The sequence below is a fragment of the Colobus angolensis genome, unplaced genomic scaffold, assembly GCF_000951035.1.
Source record: "Colobus angolensis palliatus isolate OR3802 unplaced genomic scaffold, Cang.pa_1.0 Scaffold79, whole genome shotgun sequence".
Classification (NCBI taxonomy): domain Eukaryota; kingdom Metazoa; phylum Chordata; class Mammalia; order Primates; family Cercopithecidae; genus Colobus; species Colobus angolensis.
The window spans coordinates 2571124-2588201 of record NW_012121709.1 but is presented as its reverse complement, the minus strand read 5'-3'; the positions used below and the strand labels follow the sequence as shown (position 1 = coordinate 2588201).

Genomic DNA, 17078 nt, shown 5'->3' with positions numbered 1-17078 from the left:
CAGTGATTGCCTTCCAGGAGGCCCAGGCCCACAGGCCTTGCTTGGAGCTGCCGGTAAAAATAATAATCATAAAAGTGGCCAATAAAAGAGGGGGGGCACTGAGCATTAAGTTATGAGCCCAGAAAACCATCTGACCCGAGGTGATGTTTGGGCGGTGGCTGCCCCACCCTCTAAACACACACACACACACACACACACACACACACACTCACACACACTGCCTTCCACAGTGACACACAGGCTCACACAAACTCCCACCACACACACATGCACAAGACCCCATGTTCCACAGGCTCACAGGTGTTTTCACATAGGGAGGTCCACAGAAAAAGTACATAGGTAACTATTTTCGAAATGCCCCCTCTCAAGGCAGCACATGTAATGACACAGACACACACAACAACACAACATCACAGAGACACATACAGCTTCCTCTCAAATGACACAGTCCTATAGAAAGACTCCAGGACAAAGCCATATTCAGCCACACAGAAAGCAGACACACAAGCTCACCTCTCCAGCCGGGCAGCCTGGACCCTCTGGTTTTGTTAAAAGATGGAGATTGGGAGCATGGGCAGGAATGCTATAGGACTGGCCCTTGTCTTTAAAATTCAGTCTCCTGGGTCCTGGGCACTCATCAAGACTCACCCATGGGGACCAGGAACCAGGACGCGGGGCTCTTGTGGGAGCCGTTGCTAGTGAGCAGGGCAGGCTGAGAAATCTGGGAGGAACCCCAAACGTTGAACCTGGTGTCTGCTAGAATAGGGGTGGCTTGGGCTGGGGGGTAGCCGAGGATCCTGGAGATGAGGCAGGATCACCTGAGGGTGCCTCAGAGGGGATGTTTTCTGCGTGGAGGTGGAAAGACTCAGGCACTAGAGGAATGACTCCGAAGCAGGGAGGAAACAGGTGAAGGAGGGTGGAGGGAACCCAAGGGAGGGAAGTGAGAGAGTGGGGATCCCTTGCACCTCCCTTTGAGGCGCTACTCGAGGGGTTTGGATCTCAGAGTCCCCCACCTTCTAAAGAAGTCATTTTCTTCCTAACTTGCAAGTGTGGCAGCCAGCGCTGCGCCCAGAGCACACAGGCGGTGGAAAGAGCCTGAAACACCGGGAAGCGAAGGGAGCGCCTGGGGAGGCTGCAGGAGCGGTGCCAGCGGCAGGTCCCTCCGGGTGCCGAGTCTGGAGCCCCTATGAGGTCTGGGACTTTCTTGTCACCACTGGGGCCTTGAGGCGGCAGGACTCCTCCGGCCCCAGGGACAGCCGCAGAGCGAAGATAGGAGAAGGGCTGCGCCTGGCGCGTGCTGTCCCCGGCCGGAGAACGCAGTGCCTGGGAGGGGAAGGTCTGGAACAGAGAGGCTCGGCCGCGTCGAGCTGCGAACTCCACACTTCGCCGGGGCGTCCTCCGCAGACTGAGCCCACAGCCGCTTGAGCACGCCGGGCGCAGCCTCCACGTATACTCGGGAACTGCTGGGAATCCCTTAAACGCCCTACCTGAAAGCGTGGGAGAGTAGGTAAAGGGAAGGAGCATTTCCAGCAGGGGCTGTGTGACTTCGAGCAAGTCCTCACCCTTTCAGAGCCTAATTATTTGTTAAAAAAAAGAAAATGGAGCCGGGCACATCTCTCCCCGGCTCCATCCCACCCACCCATCTTCCTCCCTCAAAGCCAGGGGACAGTGTGTACTGGCCTTGAGGCTATGATGAATGTGGGCCAGGACTTGGGAATAGAACAGTGAGGTTTGGAAAGGAGAACATCAGCATCTTTCCGTCCTCCCTCCCATCTTGCTTAATGCCAGTGAATCTGGGCTGTTTGCCCCCAGGCTCTCTTCTGGGGCCTCTGCTTCCTCAGAGAAAAGAGTGAGACATCAGAAATGATTTGAGCCTTCATTCCGTGACAGAAGGAGCAATTCCCCACCGTCCCCCCTACCGGTTTTCAACTAAATGTGCTTTTCGATGCTGAAAAAGTGCCCTCTGCACTCCCCCAATCCAACAGACCACTCCCTGTTCCCCTTCCTGCCTTGACAGACGAACCCTTCCTTCTGATGGGTTCGAATCCCACCAGAGTGGGGTGGTGGCCAGACCGCCAGAAACCTCTTCTGTAAGGTTGAAGAGAATTGATCTCCCTTCTCATAGAGCAATTCAGAGCTAACTGTGTGAGCAAAACCAGGTTACAATGGCTGTTTCCTGGCCTGCCATAAATGTTAGCTATTATTGCACCTCAAATGCGAACAGATTTGTGAGCCTAAAATACCCACAATGCTCTCTTGGTGGCTGTGTAGACACAAGTAGGACTCTTCTGAAAATATTAATGCAAAATGCTGGGGAGGGAAGGAAACAAGAGGCCTTGGGTTAGAAATGAGAACCTCTGTAGGCTGCCTGGGCTCTCAGAAGGGAAAGGAATGGGTGGAGGCACTACAGAGCCAGCCAGCGGCTTTGAGGGACATTAGATGTCCCATCAGAAATAGGGGGAGAGAAGTTAAATTTTGTCTTTCCTGAGTAGTCGGGAGAAAGATGGGGTTGGCAGCAGAATGGAACAAAGCTGAGAGAGGACCCAGAGGAGGAGTTGCTCCTATCCCACCGCCAAAGACCTCCGAGGCCTGGACGCCTTCTCTCTGCCTTTCTCTCCTGGCTGCCTGCATTGCTCCCAAACCCTGCAGGCTCAGTGCCTCCGAGCTGGGCACAAGAAAATCAGCTTGTATTATCCACTGTCCACCCCAAAATGAAAAGAGCCACTTCCCCCTCCCGTCTGATACACATTCAAGAAGAAAGCAGTGCAATCAGAAATGTTATTTTAATATTATTTCAATTACATCCACAATTGAAATTTTTTTCTAAAAAGAAAAGGAGAATAATGTATTCTTTTCACTCCATTAGCCCTTACAGACATTAAATGTCACAATTTCTAATGCTCAGGCTTTTCTCCTTCCATTTAGGAGAAACGGCCCCAGGCAAATAAAAAGGTTGCCTGGACTGATGTGGGGAGCCTCCTATGCAGATAGGTGTAGTTAACAGATGTGAAGAGATTAAGTGACACCTAAAATCCCGGGTTCCTGGCTGAGATGTTTGGGCCACGGGTTTCGATTAAGATACACCATAGGCTCTACATGATCGGCTCTGGGGTAAGCATTCTGAATTCAAAGACGGGGATTTTGCTCAAGACCTGAACCCACCTGGTACTAAACCTCAATTTTCTTTCCTGTTTAAAAAAGGGTGCAGTTTTTAAAAATCTCTGCTCTGTTGAACCACTAAGGAGGCTCCAGAAAGTCAAGAATGAAGGGCAGAAATGCTTTTCAGGCCTCAGACTGTGCAGTCAATTGCGCGAATGTCCTCGGGGTACCCCATTGTTGAACGCATTCGGTGGGACTTCCAGGTTGCCATGGTGACCAGGAAATTCAGGGTCCTTGCGGAAATAATTATCAGGAACTTTTCCACTGGCGACTTTGGTCAGTTGTTCGCCACAGAGAGCCTCTGTCAGTTGTTTCACCCCAGTATGTTTTGGGTGTGATTTGGGAGAGGGAGCAAGGTGTCTGGGGTCCCTGCTTCTGGACCCTTCTGTTGGGATGTCACCAAAGGCCAGAAACCCAGCACCATAGGAGACTAGCTGGAGAGGAAGAAAAATTAGAGGTCTCGACCAAGCAATTGTTTCAGTGACAGATCCTTCCAGACTGGGGTTTGGCCTCCCTCATCACCCACACCCCCACCCACCTTCCTTCACCTCTTCAAGGTCATTACTAGAGTTTTCACTCACAGTTCCAGGCGGGGTGGCCGCCTCCACTCCCTCCCATGTATACCAGAGCTCTGTAGCTGAGACCTGTCGTGTCCTCTCTCAAGAAAATCTCTCCCCAAAAGAGTGGCATGAAGGATGTAGAGATTTGTCCTGATTAAACTGGCGATTTCAGAATCAACACAACAGCATTTCAGGTTCTCTTGACCCAGCTAGGCCCAAGTCTGAAAGCCTGATCAGACCTTAGGAATTTTGTAAATCAATGACCTGGATGATTTAATGGTCATTGCTTGAATATTGCCTGAATTGTTGGGTTGATTTGGAGGATATCAGGATGAGTTTTCGTAAAGAGGGCCATTATTATTACAATTGCTATCTCCTTTGTTTTCTTTGCCGCTACAAATTCTGGATTTCTGCAGCATAGACTTGGAGACAGACCCACACCCATTCTCCTTGAATAAAGCACTTTATGAAACATCAGATCGAATTCTCTCCGGTGGGGATGCCTTGCTCTGTGAGGCCTGGCTGGCTGGAAAGAGGCCCGCAGGCAGCCAGAACTGGAGTTGAAGTTTCATCTCTGGTTTTAACTCTGGCCCTTTGAGCGAGCTTAACACGTGTGGATTTAATTTCCCTTTCTTTCTGGCTTCCTTTTCTTTCCCCCTACCCCCACCTTGTGAGGGAACAAGAAAAATAGTCTGCTCTGTCGACAGCGCGACACTGTTCCGTTTGCCAAAGAAAATTTGTCTTTCCAGAGTCCCAGAGAGCAGTGCGCTCCCAGGTTTCCAAGGAGCCCTTCAACTGAGGTAGAAGATATCCAGACAGGCCCCCCACCTTCACCCTAGACCTAGACATATCAGTCCGAGTCTCTCTCTTACACGGTTACAGACCTGGAATGCCGTATGTTTCTTCCCCCTACCCCAGACATTTTGGGAGACCTATCAGTGGGTTTTGACCTACAGGATGGTTGGAGTTCTCAGGCTCAGTGTGACCCTGGAGGGACTCCATGGTCTCCCAGCTGGGACCCTCACCTTTCTAGGCTGGGCACCTCCCAAATTGGAGGAGATAAGACAGTGGCATCCTTGTGTCCAAGCAACGCTCGCTTCCACCTTTCTGCTCTTTGAAGTGTGTAAATTTTTAGCATTGGGATCCTTCTCAGCTGGGCCTCGAAATTATATCCCCTCTTCTAGTTCTCATTTCATTACCCTGAACAGGAAAAACAAAAAGCAAAAACAAAGCAAAACCCAACAACGACAACAACAACAGAAAACTTGGAGAGTAACGAGGACAATCATTATCAAAAGCACACGAAGCAACACTAACATGAATGAGAAGAGTAGCAATAATAATTCTTGGTGGAAATATTGGAGGAGAGTATTGGATACTCAACAATCATAATAATAACAGCCAGTATTCTTCCCGCATACTTCCGGTCAGAAGTGGGGAAACCAGAAACCGAATAAAACATTGGGAAGAGACATACTGTGTTCCTGGAAAAAATATAACAGAGCCAGATTCAACTGGGTGAGAGGGAAAGCGACCCTCTTGAGAAACCAGGGAACGTCTCACCCTTAGACCAACCCTTTCTTTTGCAAACTGAGTTGGTCAAAGTTTAGTTTTGTCATCATTTATACTGTTATAATTCTTATTCATTTTCCCAGCCCCGTCCACACTTCTGTTTTTCACCACCCCACATCCCCAAGTTGCCACCGGGTCAGGTGGGGACATACGGGGAGAGATATAGACGGGGATGCATTTTAAAGTGAGTTCTTTTTTGAGAGGAAAACAATGGGTAGTTTTGGATGTGTCTTTCTTAAAAACGGAAGGAGCAAGTGAAGAAAAAAAATATCAACAGCAACCGGCCCCTTTGGTTTGGGTTTTGACTTTTTAAAGAGGAACCTCTGCTGTCCTGTTGCATTATTAAAATCAGGGCAGGAATTTTGCAAAATGAGAAAAATACACTTTGGGAGAAAACCCAGCTGGGAGCAGGTTCGGGAAAGCGACAGTTCTCCGAAAGGAGGAAGGGAGGATGTGCGCTGTAGCCGGCTCCGGAGTTTACTGCTCAAACGATTAGGGGAAAGAACGAGGATTCTCAAACCTAGTTGCGATCTCTCGTCTCTCGTTTATTCTGTTCGTGGTGCGGGCTCCGGAGCGTCTGGGAAAGCCAGTCTGTGAAGCTGGACTTGTAGAAACCTTTGAATGCCGGTCCAGGTGGCTGCAAGGCCCGCGGTCCGGGATGCCAGAGAAAGGAACCACACGGAAAAGTCGCTACGCTCGGAGTTTCGCCTTTCCCTCGCAGCCCCGGCGGGGCCTAGGCCTCGGTTTCCGGCCCGCCTCGGCTCAGAGGTCAAATAGGAACTCATCTCATCGAACTAGGGTTTGGGAGAAGGATTTCGAGTTGCGTTCTTGGCATCTGGGAGCAAACACTGCATCGAAGGAGCCTCGGATTTGGGGAAATATCGTTATTAACAACTTGGGAAACGAAAGCGAAGCTCGGGGCAGCCACTGCAGCCTGGCCGAGAGAAAGGACACGGGTTGTGCTCTCTGGAAGCAAAGGGGTCTGCGGCCCAGCTGGCTTGGGAGCTCGTGGCCAGCGCTGGAAGCTGCCCGCTCTCCCCACGGGCCTGACCTTGGCTCCCGCAGCAGCTCTGCCGGCCGACTGCCTTCCTGCACATTTTGCTGCCGTTCCAGTCCCGAGCGGAACGGGCCTGGAGCCAGGCCATGCTTCGGAAAGCCCTGGGGGTTAGGGACGCGCAAAACTCAGGATCGAACCCCGAAGCTGGGGACAAGCCCAGATTCAGACGTCCGGCTCCCTCGGGACCCCTTGACGGGGAACTTACCCTTCCGGAAGACCCGACGCTCTCCGGCTCTGTGCTGGGCAGGCCTAGCTCTTCTCTCGGCGCCACCAGGGGCGTCCACGCGATACGTTCTGCAACTGAATCTAGTGGGTTTCCAGCGGTGCGCAAAAGTTTGCGCGCATCCACCGCTGGACTGCTCAGAAGTTATGCTCATTGATCGGACTAAAAATAATAGTCGTCGTGATTACAAGACAAAATAGAGTGCCTCGTGCCTCGGCGGGCCCTGGTGCTGTAATTATTCTCTACGGAAATCACCTCTCTCCACTCCCACCCCTACTCCACCACCCACTCGCACCCCGCCCCTGCCGGGCCACTCTGGGACGAATTGCATTCTTGGACCTTTCTCTCAGCAAGACACATTACGGAGAACTCCCTCGGTCTCGTGTCCCCTCCACGACAACCCAGTAATTATTTCTGTGCAAGTCTGCAAGAGGGCACTCAGTTATCGCATCCCAGCCTAACCAGCTAGAGCGGCGCCTCGATACTCATTTGCCAAGAGCTCCTCCGCGGGGAATTTTTTTTTTTTTTTTTAAATAATAAGGATCCCATCCCTTATGCAAGAGATCTCTGTCCCCCGGAACAACTCGATTTCCTTCCAATAGAGGTCTGAGGTGGACTCCCACCTCCCTTCGTGAAGAGTTCCCTCCTCTCCCCCTTCTTAAGAAAGTCGATCTTGGCTCTGTTTGTGTCTTAGGTTCGTCACCCTCATTTCTCCGGAGAAAGCCGGGTTGGTTTATGTCTTTATTTACTCCCGGGGCTGAGACGTCCGGGACTTGTGGCTGCGCAGACCCGGCGCTGATATGCGAAGACGGAGAGAAATTAACCTCCCGCCGCTGCCCCCCAGCCAAGCGTGACAGAGCGCGGGCCGGTTGCGTGACTCGTGACGTCTCCAAGTCCTATAGGTGCAGCGGCTGGTGAGATAGTCGCTATCGCCTGGTTGCCTCTTTATTTTATTGGGGTATGCCTGGTAATAAACAGTAATATTTAATTTGTCGGAGACCACAAACCAACTTTGAGCTGGGAGGTACGTGCTCTTCTTGACAGACGTTGGAAGAAGACCTGGCTTAAAGAGGTCTCTTTTGGGGGTCCTTTTCAAAGTCTTCACCTGAGCCCTCCTCTCCAGCGAGGCACACTCCTGGCTTTTGCGCTACAAAGAAGAGGTGGGATAGTTGGAGGTGAGTTTCGCCCCGAGGACTAAGGGGGGAAATAGGTTTCTCTTTGCACTTGGCCCTCCTTGGCTTTTCACCCCGTCTTGATCTTGCTGAATCTTCCCTCGCTGTGCTACTACTTTTCATGAACAAAATAAGAATGGCTTCGTGTGTCACCTGGCAAGAATGGATTCTCTCGAAAGGTTTGAAAATCCCTATTTTGCTTGGTGGCCCAGACCATCTGTGCTCAATGAACTAAGCAAATCTGGCTAGGCTATTACCTGGGAGAGTCTAGATTTTTCCTCTCTGGAGGGGCCTGGAGATTATTTATGGGAATCAATGTTATCCCCAAATCTCTGAGAACTTAAAGGGATTGGGGAGGTCTTTCTGGATTTCCCTTTCCCTCTACCGGAGATGTAGTGGTTCAGCCTCCTTCCGATACCATGTTTGTTTTTTGTGTCTTCGACCTAGCGTGGCCTTATTAGCAAGCCCAAAGGCCTCCAAGCTGACTTGGAGGGTGAGGGTGTTTTCACAAATAAATAAAACGCCTGGGCAAAAATCTGTTTGCAAACAAACCTGGAAGGCGGAGTGAGCACCATAGCAAAGGAGGGTTGGTTTTCTTCCTGGTTGCCCCACATTTAGGGTTGGAGATTCTCCACTTTGGCATTTTGCAGCAGTGGCCTGGCCTGGGATTTTAGCAGAGCAGTCACAGAGGGTTACACAACTGCTGATCTCGGGCGTTTCTCCTCCCTCCATCCCTTTCTCCAGACCTTGACTTGAAGGCCCAAGTCTCTTATCAGAACCCTAGAAAAATCAGGACGATGGGGGTACAGGAGGTAAGGATGGGAAACAGAACAGGACTCCTGACATTTACTCCAAGCATCCATATTCGGTGTCCCAATCTGGGTCTGCTCAGACTGAGACCTACTGACTGTGTTTATGCTTTTATTGACCTCTTCAACTCACCCTAAAAAAAAAAAAAATACATTTCAGAGAGGGAAAGGGCAAGGAGAGGAGACCAGTGGAGATGAAAACCCTCCCCAGTCCCCAGTGACTGTTTGATTATTTTAATAAAACTGGGCGCTGCCTTGTGTACACCTGGAGCAGGGGAGGTCTGGTGGCCCCACTGGGTGGGGGTGGGGGCCCGCAGCGATTTCTTGGCATCTTTGATCTCGGCCCCCATCCCAATGCACCTTCACCCTGCCTTCACCCTAGAGTCATTGAGAGTAGGGGTGATGAGTAGGGGGTGGAGGGGAGATGTCAGGAAGGCGAGCGCCGGCCAGGCGGGGTCAGGCAGCTCTCCTTCTCGAGGTCAGCGTTGGAGAGAATGTCTGCAAGGCTGCGGAGGCCCGGGGTGTGTTTGTGTGTGTGCGTCCAGACTCGGTTCTCTGCACCGCCAGCGTCATTGAGATTACTTCCCGGTTAGAAGCTGACCGAGTTTGAAATGATTTGTGCAGGAGTTTTTGCAGCCACCGCTTGCTCAGAGAAGCAGAGATGGATGGAGGTTGGGAAAGGGGTAGAGAGGAGGGAGTTATTGCAGGTCTGGGTTGAGAGTCGTTTTGTGATTTGAGTGTTCGGGAAATCTAGTGGAAAAGTTGTGGGGGGGAAGGGAGGACCGGAGGGTGGGAGGGAGAGAGAAGGGGGAGGGCGGCAGAGTGCAGTGGGATCTAGTTGGATAGGCGATTTCAGTACTTTGTGAGCATTGAGGCAACCCAACGTCACTGTGCGCAGCTGAGTTGGCTTGTATTTCAGAGAGAGAGAGAGAAAGAAAGAGAGAAAGAGAGAGAGAGAGAGACTGACTCTTACCTCGAATTCGGGAACTTCAATCCTGAAAGCTGCGCCCAGAAAGGACTTCGACCATTCACTGGGCTCCCAACTTTCCCTCCCTGGGGGTGTAAGGGAGGAGCGGGGCACTGAGATTATATGGTTGCCGGTGCTCTTGGAGGCTATTTTGTGTTCTTTGGCGCTTGGCAACTTGGAAGTATTTAGCGAGAGCAAGCGCACAGCGGAGGAGGTGTGTGTTGGAGGGGGGCAGTCGCCGCGGAGGCTCCAGCGGTAGGTGTGCCCTAGTAGGCAGCAGTAGCCGCTATTCTGGGTACGCAGTAAACTCCGCATAAACCCCGGAGCCACCATGCCTGCACCCCCGCCTCGCCGCCGGCTTCCCTGCTAGGAGCAGCAGAGGATGTTGTGAATGCACCGGCTTCACCGAGAGAGGTAACCGTCCCGGCAGATGGCCCAGGAGGCTCAGGAGGGAGCTAGTCGGCCCAGTCGGCTGGGGCTGCGGGAATGGCGGATTCCAGCCTGGCTTTGCCTTCTGCAGAGCGCAGCTTGCAGAGATTTTGCGCGACTCGGAGCTCCGCGGAGAATGGAGTCCGGGAGGCCGCCGCGGCTGGCGGAGCGGCATTGAGGTTTGCAGGAAGCACGGCCTGGTTCTGTCAAACCGCATCTTGTTCGTCTCCGCCAGCCCAGAGCTGCCCGGGACGCTAGCGAGGACGCGGGGTAGGATTCTCCCCGCGGCCGGCAGTGAATGGGAGCGCGTGTGGGAGCGCCAGCCTTGCTTTCTTTTGTTGTGAGTAGGCTGCGGGGCTCCAGTCGCCGCCTCCCTGAAGCCCCGTGAACGAGGCGAAGAAAGCTGCTTGCGAGTCAGGCCTCAGAAGCTGTCCTTCTCCTCGGCCCCATTTCTAGATCTCTGGCCAGTGCAGATCAGAATGGGATCTGGTCCCTTGCTTAAGCAGCTGCTAAGGTTTTGGGGAACCTTGGCTTGTGCCCGCTTCCGAAAGTCTTTCCGTTTTAGGAGGAATTCCTACTTGAGTATAGAGGAGGTTGGAAGGAGATCGGAGAGCAGGAGACAGGCTCATTGGGCTTGAACAGCTCTGCGGCTGTTATTTTGTGTATTCTAACCTCGTACGCGTGCAAATCCTGGCCGTTCTGTTCATTGCGGTGACCCGGGCCGCAGATTCAATGCCTCCAGCCTAGGACTTATCCGATAATGACTTTGTCCTCGCCAGTCCTGAGCCTGGGCCTGCAGTTTTAGCAAGCCAGGCCTGGCTGAAGTTCAGAGAAACCCCCTTCAGCCTGGTCACTCCACAAAATGCCCGCCATCCCCGACCCGGCTGCAGAGCGCTGGTGGCGGACACCCAGTGAGGAGCCTCCCTCAGAACCGCTGCACGGTGGCTTTCTTCATACAGTCTTCTGTTTGGCTATTTTTTTTACCTTTCAACGAATCTTACTTAAGGCTGGGGTAAAGAAAAGGACTTTTAATTTTAAAGGACTTTTAATGTTAGGCCTGTAAATGGTAAAAGATGTATGTGAATTCTCATTTGAACCTAGTCTCAATCTGCATAACGTTCCCCGCTCCTGTGTTTTTGTTTTTGCAAGAGGCGGGTTACTTCACACATATTTGCCTGCCGCAGGAAACTATTCCTCTTGTGAGGTTTAATAAAAAGAGTTCCGACGGCATCTTGTAATTTGGCGAAGAAAGAGATTCTCTAAAGGACACTGGGTTTTTGTTTTGTTTTGTTTTTGGTTCCTACCCAGTGGCTTCCAAAAATACCCACGCCTTATCTTTATTGGCTCTTCCAGAAGTCCAGACAAATTTGACGGGCAGCTTGCTTATCACGGAGAGCCTGCGCAGGGGAGATGCGGGCCTGCCTCCTCCGGGTCTGACGCGGGTCTTTTGCAAGAGGTTGTGCTTGGTCATAAAGTAATAGTAATAATACTAGGAATACTAGTAATAGTAATAATTCTAGGGCCTTCTGCAGTCTCCTTTAGCTGGGAACGGAGGTGCTGGTAGCTGGAAACTGGGGGCCAAACCGCTCCCTCCTGTCACTAGAACTGTGCTCTCCAACCTTTCTCTCGTTCTCTCTCTCTCTTCCCCACCCCCATCTTCCCCTGCTTCTTGTCCTCAGAGCAGAACCTTGCGCGGGCACAGGGCCCCGGGCGCACCATGGCCGACGCAGACGAGGGCTTTGGCCTGGCGCACACGCCTCTGGAGCCTGACGCAAAAGACCTGCCCTGCGATTCGAAACCCGAGAGCGCGCTCGGGGCCCCCAGCAAGTCTCCGTCGTCCCCACAGGCCGCCTTCACCCAGCAGGTAAGGAGACCTCGCGCTTCGGGTCCCTTTGCAGAGATCGAAGTCAGAGTCTGGCTTCCCTGTTCGGCTCCTCTTGCGGGGACAGAACAAAAACAAAAATAAAAAGCAAAACAAACCCACCGACTGTAATCATCCCCTTTCCTTTTAATTCCCACTCAGTTCCACCTTCTCTGTCCTGTCTCCTCAAATACTAGAGTATTGTCATCCACTTTATTGTGACGGTTATCTTTACAAAGGATTTTTCAAATCTACTTAAATTGTTCGACAAATCTCAATTATCCGGCTGTTTGGGGTCAGCTAACAATGGTCTAGATAATTCCTTTCCCGCTGCACTACGTGTAGAATCGGCCCTCAGCATCTTAATAAGGGCCAGGTCAGCGGCCGCTTCAGGACGGCATGAGCGATGGCTTGACCCCTCTTCTGATCTCCCGTAGCCTTCGCCTTCTCCTGCCTCCTCCTGCCTCCTCCGCGCCGCCGCCTAGACCCGCGCGCCCCACCATTTGTCTTGCGGTCGGGGCCTGGCTGGCTGGCACGCCATCACCGGCCGCTGGGAGCGCACAGGGCTCTGCCGGGAGGGCACCAGGAGCCTCGGGTTCGCCAGGCTACCACCTGGGCCCGGGCAGAGGGAGGAGCCTCACCTTGCGCTCTGCGCCCCAAACCCGGGAGGCACTGGGCGTTCAAGTAGGCCCCTCAGTAGATCCGGTGATTTTTAAATAAGGTGTCACGGCGGTATGAAACGGGGTGACGACCAGAAGAGACACTTGCCCATAGCTAAAACCCTACCTTGGGATTTCGATGTCCTTCCTGGGTTTTCCCGGTTTCTTTCTTTGGCCTTTAAGTTTCGGGAAAACGTGTGTATATTTGTAGAGAAGCAGAGCGTGAACACAGTTTAGGAAACTTACAGATTTTTTTTTTCTTTTAAGGAAAAGCAAACCCACTTTTAAACTGTTGCAAATTATTCCAAAATGAAGAGTTTGTGTGTGTATGTGTGTGTGTGCACATATGTATATATGTGTATATATGTTTATATTTGCATCGGTTCTATAAATGTAGTTTTAGCTGAAAGCCAAAATGTGAAATGGCATCAGGCCTGCCCTATAATCAAAATAGCTGGATGTGGATGGAGCTACTTGCAGGGAGAGCCTGGAGGGTTTGTTAATATAGATATTTAGGATTAATTTTCATTCTGGACTGTGAGAACATATGGTAATATAAGCATTTTTAAGTTTAAAAATTCATATATGTTCATTTTTGTACCCCCATGGCCAAGAATAAGCAAGTATTTGTACATCTGTATGTTTGGTGTGTGGGCATCTGAGCAGCTACATAAGAATATTCTGAGTGGTTTTCTGCATTAGGTTTCTAGTTTTTCTAGGTTAGGTTTTTTGTTTGTTTTTGTTTTTGTTTTCATTTCCCTGTATCTCAGGTGAAGTGGATTGAAATTGGATCTGGTTTTTCTTGGTTTGTTTGGTTGGTTTTTGCTTATTCTGGTCCTCCTCAGTGACATTCCGAAGCACCCTGATGGTGGGTGATCATTCCATAGCCTTGTGCTGGTGTCATTAGAAGGAGACAATACAGCACTGTGGGTTCAAGTGGTTGGTGCAAACCTCAGGGACTCAGCCTACATAGGGATCCCTGGGCAGAGGCTATTGGGTGCTCCAGATAATTCTGCAGTAGGCTGAGGTCACTTTTTACCCTCTGAGACCACAGGCTCCAGTGGGAAGGAGGAGCAGTCTCTGTGTTTTGGGGGAGTTTGGGGAAGGAATGCCCACTACCACCAGGGCTTGTCAGTGTGACTTTTTTCTCCTTCTTGCAGGGCATGGAGGGAATCAAAGTGTTTCTCCATGAAAGAGAACTGTGGCTGAAATTCCACGAAGTGGGCACGGAAATGATCATAACCAAAGCTGGAAGGTGAGATGGTTAGTTGTGTAGAGAGAGGGACGAGGAGAAATTGTGGGAGAGGTGAAGAAGAAAAGGTGGCTTGGAAGAGAACAGGGAAGGAAAGGGGCAATAGGAGAGGGAACACAGAGAAAGAAGAGAATAAAGGAGGAGGCGGGAAGAGATAGAGAGAAAGAGAGAAAGATAGATCCTGGTTAGAGAGGCACAGGGAGATTCCTCCATTGATCTCTCCTGGGATGGAGGAAATACTCCAAAAGTTCAAGTCCGGAAACTGGGCATTTCTCCCACCTCACATATAGAAAGAATAAAGAGCTTGGGAGGCCGTGCTATCTGGATTCCTAATGAAGGAAAGAGAGACGAGGGAAAGGAAAAAACAGAAAACAGAGACCCAAAGAAGACAGAGTCTAGAAGGTCTTTAGGTTTCAGGGGTCTTGGACTTTTTCTTTACTTCCACACTCATTCCCACCCTCCCTGACCTTGGAGTGGTTCCAGGGTCCCACCCGATTGTCAAACTCTGAATCGTTGAATGTATTCGCTACCTCTTTCATTGTTTATAGAAAGCTGGCGAAGCCTTTGAAACTGAACCGGGGCTCGGCCGGGCTCTATATACAGACACCGATAAACACAGCAGCTTCGCCAAGACACTCGCCCCGGAGTTCCCCTTAAAAGCTCGCAGAGTTTTAGCTAGAAGTGCTAGACTTCTGGGGGAGAAGGAGGGAGGGTGGTGCAGCTCTGTATGTCAGTGTGTGAGTGTGTGTGTGTGCGCGCGCGCCCAGGTCTGGGGACGTCCTGGCCACATCCCTTTCCATGCTGTACTGGTCTTCCGCGTCCCGCAAAGCAAAAAGCCAGAGGATGTCCCGAGCAGGCGTGTGGAGCAGGCGACCGGTAGGCCCAAGCCACCGAGTGTGTGAAGGGGGAGGGTGGAGCCGCCTTTCCAGACGCCCCCCCCCCGCCCCCGTTCTCCAGCCGAAGCCTCCCTCAATAAACTGACAACAGTGACATTTATTATTATTTAAAATTAAACAAAGTCTGCTCCCCGCTCGGCCCAAGCCTTGAGTGAACTAGGAGGCGCGTACTGTTTACACCAACGAACTGCAGTCCTCTTCCTAGTCCCCCAGGAAGGAAAGACACGGCCGAGTCCCCCTTTCCCCCAGCCAGAGTTGTGAGGGTTTAACTATAAAAGGCCTGCGAAGTCTTCTGCGCCTCCGCCTCCGGGCGCACTAGCTCAGGCTGATAAACACCGCGAGGCTTTGGCTCCGGGGCTCGGAGGGAGAGGCCTCCATCCGACCCTTCCCGTCATCGCCAAGTGAGCCCAGATCTGCCAACTTGTCTTTTCCCCCCAGGCCAACCTTGAGAATCTTTGCTTTCTGGGGCATGCTCCTTAGAAGGTGGAGGGAAATTTGGAGTGCGCCAGGGGGCAGAAAGGTAGCAGAGACGGCACAGTTCCGGGCCATCGGCTGCTAACGACTCAATCTTAGTTCAGGCCTCAGCTTTTTCTGAAACCAAATCTGGAAGGGTCTGGAATTTGTTTGCTGAAGGCCCAGAAATTTCGACTTTCCAAAGAAGAGTGTCAGGCGCCTTGGAGAAATTGTGGGGGCATTCAGGAATAAACTGCTAGAGACCAGTATCAGAGGTCATTAACCGAGCTATACTGGGAACTACGGCTTACCCCCTCCTCCAGGGGCAGAGGACCAAAGCCAGGTCGGGAGGCCTGTGCGCACCCACGCTTGTGTGTCTCTGGGGCGCACACACCTTGCGTACACGTGACCCCTTAGCTCCGCGAGGGTCAGCGGAAGCACCTGGCTAGACAGATCCTCTAGGATCGGCGCCTAGCTTTGTACCTAATAAGCCTCCTCTCCCCACAAATATTAATAGTAGGTGTCTGGCTCTGAAAAGGGCAGTTAGCAAGAGCTGAAATGGAGGTCCCTTTGAAGCATCTTCAATACCCGTTCTCTAAAGGCGCATGCGTCCTGGTTTGTTTTCCTGTTAGGATACCTACAGTTGCCCGCCTGCTGTTTTCTCCTCCCTTCGCCTTTCTCCTCCTTATAACTTCAAGGGAAACCCGGGATGGATCTTGCGGTGAGCGGAACGGGGCTATTTTCTGCTTCCACGTTTCTCCAGGAATCGCTTTTTCCATTAAAATGGATGGAGGCTGCCTTCAAATATTGGCATTAATTCCCGCCCCCCTCTCTCCCTCCGTCCCTCTCTCTTAGGCGGATGTTTCCCAGTTACAAAGTGAAGGTGACGGGCCTTAATCCCAAAACGAAGTACATTCTTCTCATGGACATTGTACCTGCCGACGATCACAGATACAAATTCGCAGATAATAAATGGTAGGCACTGGGTTGGCAGGTGGAGCGGGGAGAGAGAAAAGTGGAATCTTCTCCCGAGAAGTTGAATCAGTGAACATTTTGTTGTTGTTGTTCCTACTGTGTGCTAAAGGCGTCTGTCCGCCTATCCCATTGCTTTTTACTAACCATTCTCAGACGAAGAAACTGCAACCATTAGCTCCGGTTTTCCAGATGAGAAAACGGAGGCTCAGAGGAAGTGAGGTGCCTGTGTCTATCGCTGCACCCATAGGTTGTGGATTTTTACAAAGGGTATTGTTACCAAGTGCTGGAGGTATTTCTGGGGCATAAAACCATTTACAGTTATTTTTTATGAGTTACCTGCTTTGAACATGCATTTTTATGAAATTGCAAAATCAGCTCGTGGTATTCAAGTTAAACAGTTAAGACAGGAGAGGCTCATTTCTTGGGTAGAATTGTTCCCATGGCTGCCAGCAGTGCAGGGGCCTGACGATGAAGTCCCCTTTGAAAGCCCTCAAGGAATTTTCAAGGCTTTTTGCACGTCCAGACCTCCAGAACCCGCCACTTGTTTGTGGGATGCGAGAGGCTGTAAGAAGAAAAGGCTGGGCCAGGGGCTTGCCTGGACCCAGGCACCAAGTATGCTGGGGCACCTGGGATTGCAGATACCTAAGGGAGATGGGAGGGCCTCCAGATTATTTCCAGCTACTACTCAAGAACCTTCACCTGGTGCGTGAACTGAAGCACGCTTCGGTGCAGCGCGCTACCTCCAGACTCTGAGCCAGGCCTGTAATCACACCTTTCCTTCATCTAGGTCTGTGACCGGCAAAGCTGAGCCCGCCATGCCTGGCCGCCTCTACGTGCACCCGGACTCTCCCGCCACCGGGGCGCATTGGATGAGGCAGCTCGTCTCCTTCCAGAAACTCAAGCTCACCAACAACCACCTGGACCCATTTGGGCATGTGAGTACTGTGGCCTGGATTCCACGCTTTGTCTCCCTCTTGTCCTCTCTCCCTTCTTCTCACTGGGTTTCTCTCTCTTTTTGACTCTGTGTGCCCACA

The 17078-nt window shown here is 51.5% G+C and overlaps 1 protein-coding gene and 1 long non-coding RNA gene across 4 annotated transcripts in view; one reads left to right on the top strand and one right to left on the bottom strand.

Annotated features, from left to right (window-relative positions):
• Positions 1-2764: 2764 nt before the first annotated feature.
• LOC105502285 lies at positions 2765-6807 on the bottom strand. Its single transcript, XR_001000313.1, has 2 exons — positions 6554-6807; positions 2765-6085 (listed from the first exon to the last, which is right to left on the bottom strand). It is a non-coding gene; the product is annotated as an uncharacterized LOC105502285 (long non-coding RNA).
• Positions 6808-7117: 310 nt separating this feature from the next.
• Positions 7118-17078, top strand: part of TBX5 (T-box 5) — a 54851-nt gene continuing 44890 nt past the window's right edge. Inside the window, exons 1-5 of one of the 3 annotated variants that reach the window (XM_011928698.1) lie at positions 7118-7746; positions 11628-11812; positions 13629-13723; positions 15925-16044; positions 16832-16979. In XM_011928698.1, coding sequence (XP_011784088.1) covers positions 11666-11812; positions 13629-13723; positions 15925-16044; positions 16832-16979 — 510 coding nt within the window. In that variant the 5' untranslated portion in view covers positions 7118-7746; positions 11628-11665. Of the gene's footprint in view, positions 7747-9387; positions 9934-11627; positions 11813-13628; positions 13724-15924; positions 16045-16831; positions 16980-17078 lie in introns of those variants that run through there. The other 2 variants (XM_011928697.1, XM_011928700.1) reach the window with 2 other exon arrangements.